Source organism: Salmo trutta, chromosome 9 (assembly GCF_901001165.1).
Source record: "Salmo trutta chromosome 9, fSalTru1.1, whole genome shotgun sequence".
NCBI lineage: Eukaryota > Metazoa > Chordata > Actinopteri > Salmoniformes > Salmonidae > Salmo > Salmo trutta.
In genome coordinates, this window is record NC_042965.1 from 1,960,087 (window position 1) to 1,972,317 (window position 12,231).

Below are 12,231 nucleotides of genomic sequence, written 5' to 3' on the forward strand. Positions count from 1 at the left end.
TGAATATGGTTTTGCAAACAAAAAATGCTAAATGTTGATAATCCATGTCACCATATCACTCTACTGGGAATTGGGGTAGCAGGGCATGGAAAACTGGAAAATGTAAAGAAATGCATACACAGAGACTCCTCCTAAAGCCATGTACCTTTTCTCCTCCCCTCTCAGACCACGATCCACCCATCATCATTAGACAGCAGGTGACGCTACTGCCTCTACAGATAAGGTAAGATTATCTACCCTTACAAAAAAGTCCCAAAGATCGCCTACACAGTTACTAAACAAAAGCAACAATTCCTGCAGGAATCCTGTACGATTTATTAAATTCTGCAGGGAATATTTGATAGGACTCCTGCTGAATTGGCCTTATCCTGCAGGAATTTAAAAGATCCTGCACATTCTAGCCAAAAAAATGACATGGTATTCCTACAGAATCAGCTTAATCCTTTCAGGAGCCCCCCCCCATCCCCCTCACCTGGTTGTCTAGGTCTTAATTGAAAGGAAAAGCTAAAAACCCACAGACACTCAGCCCTCTGTGGGATGAGTTTGACACCCCTGCTGAAAGGAATCTACTGAGAGGAGGCTGTTTCTTGTAGTTAAATATTTTTTTGGGGGGGGGTGCTATTTTGTGCAAATTGAGATGTCTAACAGTGTTTTGAGTAATGTTGTAGTTGAAAACAGTAGTTGGTACCAGAGGACTGCAGCAGAGAACCCATTTCCCCAGACTGCAGCAGAGGAGAGGACTGAGAAGGCGTCATCTCTGTAAGGCAAGGGGAGATTCTCAATTGGGAAAAGTCAATCCTCAACTCCTCCGTTTTCTCGTCCATGACCCGGAAACGATAAGTGGTCGAGTGCTCGAGGCGAGTATCAATTCGTTAGTAGATGAACAAAGGAGCCTGTTCACCACCTCTATTACCTGATGATCAAGAGTATCCTTATGACATCTAGCACGGAAGTTTAAAAAAAAATCCGCCACAGCTTTTTTCTCGACGGAAAAAAGCATGCACATATTTCAAAACGATACATTACTTAGCGTTTTAGCTACTTATTATTGTATCTAGAAAATGTCTTGCACAACTAGCTAAATTTAGTTTTTATCGCTTTGCAAATTCATTTTGTGATTCCACTCCTGTGTACGTAATTTGCCTGGTGAGTGGGAATGGAGGGGTCTCATTTCATACAAGCACGTTTCCTCGCCTCAGCTCCTCTATTACCTTTTTCAAAACAGGAGAGGGGCGATATGAGTCGAGCAAAACCAATTGAGCTTCTCCCTAGGTCGCCTTGGTGAGGGGGCCTGATGTTGAAAGACCCGAAACACCGAATGACCCCAAGTTACATCACTGTGTCCAAGAGCATTGTGAAATGTATCCAATCAATAGTACAGATTATAGTAATGGTAGCAAACTAAATGTAATACACCACTGGGAAAATGCAACACAGCAAAAAAGCCTATGCAATTATACACAATGTGCACAGTAGGCTAATCATATTCTATGAATAGGCTCTCATGTAAGAGCATATGTTTGGTTTCCTGACAGGGCAACGGGGTGATTGAATGGCGGCACACCTGCAATTATGGTAAGATACAGAACAGATGGCATTAAATAGCCTGTAATTTACTGTTCAACTGTTGTAGCTATGTTATTGCATTTTGATCAATACACAAGGTCAAATTCCATTTGACAAAGAAGTTGAATTTTTGTAAGTGGCCATACTGTTACTTGCCAGCATCATCAGGCCAGCAATTGGTCCAGCGCATCACCTGCTTCATGAGGATGCTGCTCAGTCGTCAGGGAAGAAGGGGTGTACGCCACGCATGCTGGGCTGTGTAATACGGAAGCGAGAAGCAAAGCGATTACATTAGCGTCCCGGCAGCAGCATTCAGACTTCCGGTTTTTCGATTGTGGCTTCAAAATAAAAGTGTGGTACAACGCTATGATACGAAATCAATAATTCTGCAGCTTTGCATGGTGACTAATGTTAAAATTAGGTTACAAAATTATAACTACATTGGTGAAAAAACTAAAAATAAATACTACTTTACATAAGATAAATAATATAAGGGGGAGCACATTGAGAAATGGTTGGAGCTTCAATAAATGAATGTAAAGAACATAATATTCTAACACCCTACTGATCGAGCACTAGAGTCTATATATGGTGTTATTTCCTGGGGGACTGGTCTACATTTCAAACAGCACTTTCTACTCCACACATTCCATTGGTCCCAATGCAATACAGTGTAGTGGAGGCCTATAAATTACATATTGGCTTATAAAGAAAAGCTTTTATGACCTGATGCAAAAGTGTGGTTGGGAATACTCTGTAGGGTCTGTAGAATCTGTATATGGTGTTCTTTCATGTGGGACTGAGGTCTTGCATTGGGACCAATTGAATGGGTGGAGTAGAAAGTGTTGTAGATATTTCGACCTCAGTCCCCCATGAAATAACACAATATATAGATTCTACAGACCCTAGTGAGTAATCCAAACTACTTTTACTTCGGCACCTAGAATAGTTTGCTCTATATAAGCCAATATGTATTTAAATTGGCAATCAGTAGTTAATACAATAACAAAGCTTCACCCCACCATTGTTTATGGAAAAAACGGAGGTGTGTGCCTGGAGAAATTTAACCATTCTCAAATTCATATACAGCTATGGATGCATGGATTTGACTGTCAATGATATACAAATTATAGTGTTAACCATGTTTTAAAGGTACATTTACTTTGTTTATAAACATTTAGAGTAAAACAAGCTTATACGTTGGGGTTTGATGGGGTACAACCATTGAACTAAGCTCATGAGGCATTTATAAGTTATATTCTTCAAGAATCAATGGTTGCAGCAACTGCTTATTGCCTCTTTTATTATACAGTGTATTGCATTGGGAGCATTTATTTTACCTTGAACGTGTTTTAAAACCCACATTTAATGCACATGTCATAAAATGAGTCATTGTTAATGTTTAGACAATTATGTTTCCATATATCATGAATCAATACAGGTTTTGACAATTTTCTACTATTACGTGGTGACTTTTATTTCTTTTCAATCCAAAATTCCCTGACCCGGAAGTACTAATTTAGTGTCGCTGGTAGAGATTATACGTCATTGAGGTGCATTTGTGCGATAGATTATTAAATTAACCATGCTATGCAGCCACATGAAAATCTTACAGATATAGCAAATCTATCAATATCCAACCAATAGAGGTTTAAATATATTCAGACGAGCTTCGTCTGTCATTGGAAGGAGCAGCCTGGACATTGGAATTCAGCTGAAGGTAACACATTTCTGCTATCTTGACTAGCTAACTGCGGCTTCTTTGCCGGGGCTCGCTCACACATGCATCTTTCTTTTCAGCCAAAAACACAGCGAGATTTGAGTCGTCTGTAGTTTTCGTGTTATGTCAGTATTTGGTCCTAATTACTCGCCCGGACAATGATTTTCCCGTTCCATAAATAACATTGAGATTATGTTTGGACATTGGCACTTACAGCGTTGACGTTTGACAGCTCGACCTGCTATCCTGCATTCAAATATGGAAGCTAGCGAATGTAAGGAGGTAAAATTTGTTTTACATTGGATATGCATTTTTCTCTGGTCAATGGCTATTAAACCAAGCGTGCCATGCCATGACTATGAAGATGGTATATTCTGAATCAATTTAGATTTTCTTTTTTTTTTCAATCTTCAGTAGCTGTTACGCAAAGCGTGCTATGACTAAAACAATTGTATATTCAGAATCAGGGGAGGATGGACAAAAATTCGCTTTATATTTATTTACATTGCTTAGTTTTTCTTGTTGTTTTTGGTAAGATTTTCATGGTCATGGCATGATTTAAGAGCTATTGATGATTGGAACATTTAAAATAAGAGATTTCCAAAATAAAAGCAGGGGATTTTTGTCCATCCTCCCCTGATTCTGAATATATAATTTTCATAGTCATGGCAAGCTTTGTCTAAGAGCTATTGATGAGCGAGAACCAAATATCCAATATACACTGCTCAAAAAAATAAAGGGAACACTTAAACAACACAATGTAACTCAGAGTCAATCACACTTCTGTGAAATCAAACTGTCCACTTAGGAAGCAACACTGATTGACAATACATTTCACATGCTGTTGTGCAAATGGAATAGACAACAGGTGGAAATTATAGGCAATTAGCAAGACACCCAATAAAGGAGTGGTTCTGCAGGTGGGGACCACAGACCACTTCTCAGTTCCTATGCTTCCTGGCTGATGTTTTGGTCACTTTTGAATGCTGGCGGTGCTTTCACTCTAGTGGTAGCATGAGACGGAGTCTACAACCCACACAAGTGGCTCAGGTAGTGCAGCTCATCCAGGATGGCACATCAATGCGAGCTGTGGCAAGAAGGTTTGCTGTGTCTGTCAGCGTAGTGTCCAGGGCATGGTGGCACTACCAGGAGACAGGCCAGTACATCAGGAGACGTGGAGGAGGCTGTAGGAGGGCAACAACCCAGCAGCAGGACCGCTACCTCCGCCTTTGTGCAAGGAGGAGCAGGAGGAGAACTGCCAAAGCCCTGCAAAATGACCTCCAGCAGGCCACAAATGTGCATGTGTCTGCTCAAACGGTCAGAAACAGACTCCATGAGGGTGGTATATGAGGGCCCGATGTCCACAGGTGAGGGTTGTGCTTACAGCCCAACACCGTGCAGGACGTTTGGCATTTGCCAGAGAACACCAAGATTGGCAAATTCGCCACTGGCGCCCTGTGCTCTTCACAGATGAAAGCAGGTTCACACTGAGCACGTGACAGACGTGACAGAGTCTGGAGACGCCGTGGAGAACGTTCTACTGCCTGCAACATCCTCCAGCATGACCGGTTTGGCGGTGAGTCAGTCATGGTGTGGGGTGGCATTTCTTTGGGGGGGCCGCACAGCCCTCCATGTGCTCGCCAGAGGTAGCCTGACTGCCATTAGGTACCGAGAGGAGATCCTCAGACCCCTTTTGAGACCATATGCTGGTGCGGTTGGCCCTGGGTTCCTCCTAATGCAAGACAATGCTAGACCTCATGTGGCTGAAGTGTGTCAGCAGTTCCTGCAAGAGGAAGGCATTGATGCTATGGACTGGCCCGCCCGTTCCCCAGACCTGAATCCAATTGAGCACATCTGGGACATCATGTCTCGCTCCATCCACCAATGCCACGTTGCACCACAGACTGTCCAGGAGTTGGCGGATGCTTTAGTCCAGGTCTGGGAGGAGATCCCTCAGGAGACCATCCGCCACCTCATCAGGAGCATGCCCAGGCGTTGTAGGGAGGTCATACAGGTACGTGGAGTCCACACACACTACCGAGCCTCCTTTTGACTTGTTTTAAGGACATTACATCAAAGTTGGATCAGCCTTTAGTGTGGTTTTCCACTTTCATTTTGAGTGTGACTCCAAATCCAGACCTCCATGGGTTGATCAATTGGATTTCCATTGATTATTTTTGTGTGATTTTGTTGTCAGCACATTCAACTATGTAAAGAAAAAAGTATTTAATAAGATTTTTTTCATTCATTCAGATCTAGGATGTGTTGTTTAAGTGTTCCCTTTATTTTTTTGAGCAGTATATAAATATATTTTTTTTACCTCTGTAGCTAATGTTAGCTAGCTGGCTAAATTCATAGCAAGGTGGCAATTTACTAGCTACCTCATAATGTTACTCCAGATTACATCTAGTGAGTTATCAAGATACCCACATTAACATTTTAATAGCAATGTACATAGCAGCTGTAGTTTGCAACATCATGTGCAACAACTGTCAGTGTTTTTCAACAGTGAATTAGCTAGCTAGCTAGGCTAGTAGTCATATTGCCCCATGACCTTTTTGGAAGGGATATTTGTGGCATGATTGATAACATTACCTAGCTAGTGCATTGCATTCAACTTCAGACCTAGTTAGTCTTTTAAAGATAAAATGAGATGATGTGCCTATAGCCATGTTATAACTCCAAAGATGAGGCTTTTTACACATTTAGAATTATTTATAAAGGCATTATAAAGAATACAAATTGGTTAAAAGCCATATTTTGAGTCATCATGGCTAATGTGCCTAGTGAGATGATGCATAGGTCCTGCATTCCATGAAGACAATAGCATTTTATAGTACAGTATCTGTTTGTTACGCGTTTTAATTTTTTATTTAACGAGGCAAGTCAGTTAAGAGAGAATTCTTATTTACAATGACTGCCTATCCCGGCCAAACCTGGGCCAATTGTGCGCTGCCCTATGGGACTCCCAATCACGGCCAGATGTGATACAGCCTGGATTCGAACCAGGGACTATAGTGACACCTCTTGCACTGAGGTGCAGTGCCTTAGACCGCTGCGCCACTCGGGAGCCCGAGTGTTGTCAGGAAACTCCTGTCACATTCAGGTTGTTCCATTTGATTTCAACAAAGATTTTCTATTATATTGACAAGATAGTCAAGTAACCGCTCTAACAATGGAAATGAATGTCCTCAAAGATGGGAGGTGAGATCAGATGGGACTCTTCTAGCCAATGAAAGAGCAAAAATATTTTTTTTATGACAGTGGTTCCACACATTCCCATGACAAGGGAAAACTATTATTTGTATTTTATTCTGTTATATTCCATTATAATCTTACTATAAAATATGTGTGTTCCAATTTTGTTCCAATCAAAAGGGGTGCGGTCAAAAAGTGATTGAAATCAAATGGAACCACCCATCCTTTTGCACACCTTGGTTCTTCCAAGAATTGAGAGCTGTGGAAAGATTTTTCATGCCAAGACATCACATTACTTGCCTAGTAGGACACTAGTGCACTATAAAGGGATAAGGGTGCCATTTGGGATGCTGTCTATGGCATGTTTATGTTGGTTTCATTTTGGAAATTAGAAATACCTCTGTCCAAAAAGAGAAACCAGGTTGTTATTCACCAGTACTGTCAAGTATGGGCATGACAGAGTATTAATTGCTTGTGTGATTTATTAACATTGTTTGCCAAGTAGCTTATTACAATAAAAGGTATTTGAGATGTCACTAATGTTAGGCTGATAATATCGATGGCCTCCTAGTTCAAAGACTCTTCTGTAGCTTTTGTACTGTGCAACCTTTCTAGTTACACTTAGCCTAACTTGTGTTGAAATTGACTAGGTTTATTAGACATTCATATTGAATCTACAACTCCAAGTGAAAATAGACCTAACTATCTCTGGTTTGTCTCTGTGGGACTTTGCTCCATCCATGCAAATCAGTAACGCATTGGAGGTAGCCTGTCTCTGTATTTTTCATAGAACTTCTAAGTTTGATAATACCCCCCCGTGGGCCATTTCTAGCCGGAATATGCAAAACATTCTATTTGAATAGGCCAAGATAAGGCTATAGAAAAGTTAGTAATTGTTTTATTTATGAAGTGTTGTGTAATTTTATAATCCTAACCCATGTCTAATGGTTTATTCCAATGAATGTATAGCCTATTCTTAATTCTAGGTTTCCGGGAAAATGTTTCCTCAGTTTTAAATTGAAATGTGTGACTGAGGACAATACTGTAGGCTGATATATAGGCTAGATTTGTTGCATTGAAATGACTACTTGGCTTATTTCTTCTATTTTGTCACTATAGACAATACCATGTCTATCTATCTTACAGAGAGTATAAATATTGTACACTATATTCACATCATTTTTTTTGTAGATTACATTAAGCTTGTAGCCTAATAGTTTCAGTATTTTGTCAAATGGTACTTTTGGAAATGCACACAAGGAAATGGACAGTGCATCTTCAGACTGATGGTTGTGGTGTTTGTTGAGGTTGTGCGGTTTCATCCCTTGATGGGACCTTTTTTAAACCAACCTGAAGCCCAGATTTTTACTGTGCGTCTCTCTGACTGTGTCATGTCTGTATTGCAGAGTGACTGCCGCTGAACCTTGATGGGCGAATCAGGGTCGCGCCGCTCCACGCTCGTCTCCAGGCTGCCCATCTTCAGGCGGAGCGTAAGTAAGAGGCAGGAATCGTTGCCCTCCTCACCATCCTCGGCCGGCGTGGGCAATGGCGTTCACACCTCGTCCCCCTCCAGCACCAACTCCAGCAACAGCAGCACGGGCAAGCGCCGCAGCCTGTTCCGCACGCCCTCCATCAGCTTCAGCAGCAAGAGGAACAGTGAGCCGCCACGCATCCAGACCCCTCCTCTGGACCCAGCCCAGGACACCAACAGCAGCCAGAACAACCCTCCGCTGGGCTTCCAAGATGGCGCTGTGCTTCCACGGGCCAAGACGCGCCACTCCTTTGGCTTTGGGGGCCACCGGCAGAAAAAGATCACCCGCTCGCAGACTGAAGACTTTGAGAAGGTGTCCTCCACGGTCAATAGGAACGTGTTCATCAACTGCATCAGCTCAGGTACCAACGAGGGCGATGACTCGGGGTATCTGGATGACTTCAGTGGCGACAGCAAGCGCTCGTACAGGCAGAAGAAACAGCTGCTGCCAAAGTCCTTCTCTGCCCACCACCGCTTCTCCAAGAACTCTGAGCAGTGCAAGCCCCCGGTGGTGAGTGTAGTGCCCCCGACGTCAGGGGGTACCCCGGGTTCATGGCCGGGCGAGCTGCTGGGGGAGAGCTCCCTGCAGTCGCCCATTTTGTCTGAGGACCGCACCACAGCCCTCACCCCCTCCGAGTTTAATGTCCCCATCACAGAGGACTCTGTGTCCGAGGTGGACGTGCTGCCTGCCCCCAGCCTCGCCGCCACGCCAGACAACTTCAGCCATGTCATCTCTACCTCCCAGGTGTTCTTCACGCCTGCCCAAGCTGCCACAGACAAGCCCCTACTGCCAGACACCAGCACCGCCAACACCACAGAGTGTGAGACTGCAGTCCCTGTCACAGAACCAGCAACAGCTGCAACACCACCATTGCCACCGGAACAGCAAACACAATCACAGGAAGAGAAGGAAGAAGGGGAAGAGGAGAAGGAGGATGTTATGATGATGGTGGAGGAGGTCAGACCAGCGCAGACAGATACTAGTGAGAGCGAGGCAGGCCCAGTGCGTAGTAAAGGCTACCATTCCAATCCAGAGCAGTCTGAGAGGAGGTCCAGGAACACAGTGCTCATCCAGGAACCAGGCAAGGGAGCGTGCTGCGGTAGACATGAACCCAGGTCATGCCACCTGAGGAAACCCCACACAGGTAAGAACTGAACAATGAATTGAATAACATGCAGAGTACTGATCGATCTCTGGGATTGACTCATTGATAATACAGAGGAGGCGCATTGCTCTTGTGAAAAGCTAATTGTAAATTACTGAGAAGTATACTGAACAAAAATATAAACGCAACATGTTTCAAGAGCTGAAATAAAAGATCCCAGAAGTATTCCATATGCACAAAAAGCACAAATTTGTTCACGTCCCTCTTAGTGAGCGTTTCGAATTTGCAAAGACAATCCATCCACCTGCCAGGTGTGGCATATCAAGAAGCTGATTAAACAGCATGATCATTACACAGGTGCACCTTGTGCTGGGGACAATAAAAGGCCACTCTAAAATGTGGAGTTTTGTCACACAATGCCGCAGATGTTTTGAGGGAGCAGGCAGTTGGCATGCTGACTGCAGGAATGTACACCAGAGCTGTTGCCAGATAATTGATTGTTCATTTTTCTACCATAAGCTGCTTCCAATGTCGTTTTAGAGAATTTGGCAGTATGTCAAACCGGCATCACAACCACAGACCACGTATAACCACGCCAGCCCAGGCCCTCAACATCCGGCTTCTTTACCTGCAGGATTGTCTGAGACCAGCCACTCGGACAGCTGAGGAAACTGAGGAATATTTCTGATTTAATTAAGCCTCTTTGTAGGGGAAAAACAAATTCTGATTGGCTGGCCCTGACTCCAAAGTGGGTGGGCCTGTGCCCTCCGAGGCCCACCCATGGCTGCGCCCCTGCCCAGTCATGTGAAATCGATAGATTAGAGCCTAATTAATTTATTTCAATTGACTTATTTCCTTATATGAACTGTAACTCGGTAAAATCGTAAAAATTGTTCCATGTTGCGTTTTTATATTTTTGTTCAGTATATTTTGGCCAAAGTGTTTGCACAGAGTATTGCCTACGACCGTTTGAGACTGAATTTGTGTTTTCGATCACCTACAAATAGACATTTTCTGTTCAGTGGTTGAACTTTACACTGCTTTCACATTCAGAAGGCAGAGGTATGGTCTACAATGTAGGCTATACTTGATGTACTCTTTGGTTGGATGATGTTGAAAGTACCAAAGTCAAATCGACAAGACTGATTAGGGGGTTGAGCAGCACTATTTTAGGCCCACGTGCCTGTTCTCAGTACAGTGGGAACTATTTCCTCTTAAAGGTATATTTATTAACCAATGGACAGCAGTTTCCTAAGACATTGTAGACTGTAGTCACACCTGGATAACACCTCCTGTACAAATTCCTACCCTTTGGCTATGTCTTTCTGACCCCACCGTTCACCTACCAAACTTGAAACAGTATGGCACTGCTTGTAACATCCTTGTGTCTGAATAGATTTCTTTAGACAACTGTTTGTGAACTGCATTGGTTAGCCTACTGGTTTTGGGCAGTGTTAGGCTATCCATAATGATTAACACATCACTGTTATTGTTTATTTCTGATGTAAGCCTATTTCTTGTCTGTCTGTTGCTTAGGTTACTTTGTATTGGTGATAACACGTAAGTAGTTATACTTGCACCTAAAAAGTGTGCTCCGTGATGATGTAGATCTGTAACCCAAATTCAATCAATTAGTAAAAGTAGCCTTATTCCCTCACTATATTGGAAAAATGCCTTTACATTAGTGTAAAGGTTACCTAAAAGAATTTCTTTCCATAAAATCACTGAAGCTGTTGTTGCAAAACACTGGATCGCTTCCAGCCCCAAGGCTTACGATAGCCAATTGATTGTTTGCTTGTTTTTAAGTTTTTCCCCCAACGTGTAGTCTGCAATTGTTTGTGTGTGTCGCATTCAACAGTCTGCCTACTTGTCTGTTCGCCACTTTTTTGCCTAGCTCCCTGTCTCCACGCCAGCAAAAATATTATCATGTGTCTTGTGCTCTGCCCTCCACAGTGTCCATGTGCAGCAGCAGCGCCAGCCCCTACCACGAGGTGATGCGCATGGAGCGCCGGCTACGTTCCTCCTCGGAGGGTGCCGGGGGGCCACGGGGGCTCCACCTCAACCTCAAAGAGCCCCATTGCACTGCCGAGGGGAGCATGCTGCTGAAACAGAGGACCAACTCGTCGTCCTCCAAGCTTGGCAGCCTTGTACGTGTTTACACTACACTACATTTCAGTACAGCACAGTTACACTAGGATTACAGTATAGGACAGTCCAGCAGGGGAGCTGGCAATGGTGCTAGCTGCTCCTCACTGTTGCTGCAGACTAAATAGCTTAGTCCATGGCCACATCCTTCTCTGGATTACACTCTCACACGGGGATAACAGCCCGCCCTAAATTAAACAGACTAATCATCTAACTAACTGTGCTGCAGATCAGTGCAACAGGACAGCAACTTGTCACTCAAGGGATTGCGCCTGACTCCTTCCTGTCTGGCCACTCCAATCCACATGCCTGCATAAACAGTAAACACCCATGCTTTTGCAGTGAAAGTACTCATTCTGCAGTGCAGTGGTTCCCAACCAGGTACTTCAGGGTGCCACCGGGCAGAGCAAAATTCAGTTGGTGGTACAGTAACCAAAAAAGCTTGGGAACCGCTGCTGTAGTGCACCACATTTTTCAGGCTTATACTAAGATCTATTTAATTTTCGAGGTGGCTCGACAACCCTCATCTTCCATACTCAGAAAGGAAAGCACATGTGAAATATGTGTGGCTAATATGTGGGGCTAAATCTGCGGTCGATAAAATCTAAGTGGCGGCAGACTCTGCAGTCTTGTTTTTTGCTCTGGCGGAGAATCGCGAAGTGTGGCTGTAGGAGTGTCTTACCGATTTAGTCTCTTTTTGCCAGCTCCTTTTTAACTTTGTGGGAATAACAGAAGGCAATCCAGTGCGACGAGTAGAGCTTCAGTGAGACGCTAAAGTGTTTTCTATTGTCTGTTGAGCAGGTTTGTGCTTTCATGAGTAGTCAAGGGTGATGCAGAGGTGGACTAAAGTATGTTTTCTGGACAAGTACAAGGCAATACTGGGAAGATAATCCCTCCCTTCTCTGTGTCATAATTACAATACACTCAACAGCCAACAGGATATGCCTGCTCTGTCTTACACTTTG

The 12,231-nt window shown here is 43.6% G+C and overlaps 1 protein-coding gene across 2 annotated transcripts in view; it reads left to right on the forward strand.

Moving 5' to 3' along the window:
* The first annotated feature begins 2,998 nt into the window (after positions 1-2,998).
* LOC115199725 (serine-rich coiled-coil domain-containing protein 1) overlaps positions 2,999-12,231 on the forward strand; it is a 114,902-nt gene continuing 105,669 nt past the window's right edge. Inside the window, exons 1-4 of one of the 2 annotated variants that reach the window (XM_029762102.1) lie at positions 3,000-3,286; positions 7,891-9,160; positions 10,658-10,681; positions 11,075-11,268. In XM_029762102.1, the coding sequence (XP_029617962.1) occupies positions 7,912-9,160; positions 10,658-10,681; positions 11,075-11,268 (1,467 nt within the window). In that variant the 5' untranslated portion in view covers positions 3,000-3,286; positions 7,891-7,911. Of the gene's footprint in view, positions 3,287-7,890; positions 9,161-10,657; positions 10,682-11,074; positions 11,269-12,231 lie in introns of both variants that reach the window. The other variant, XM_029762101.1, reaches the window with a different exon arrangement.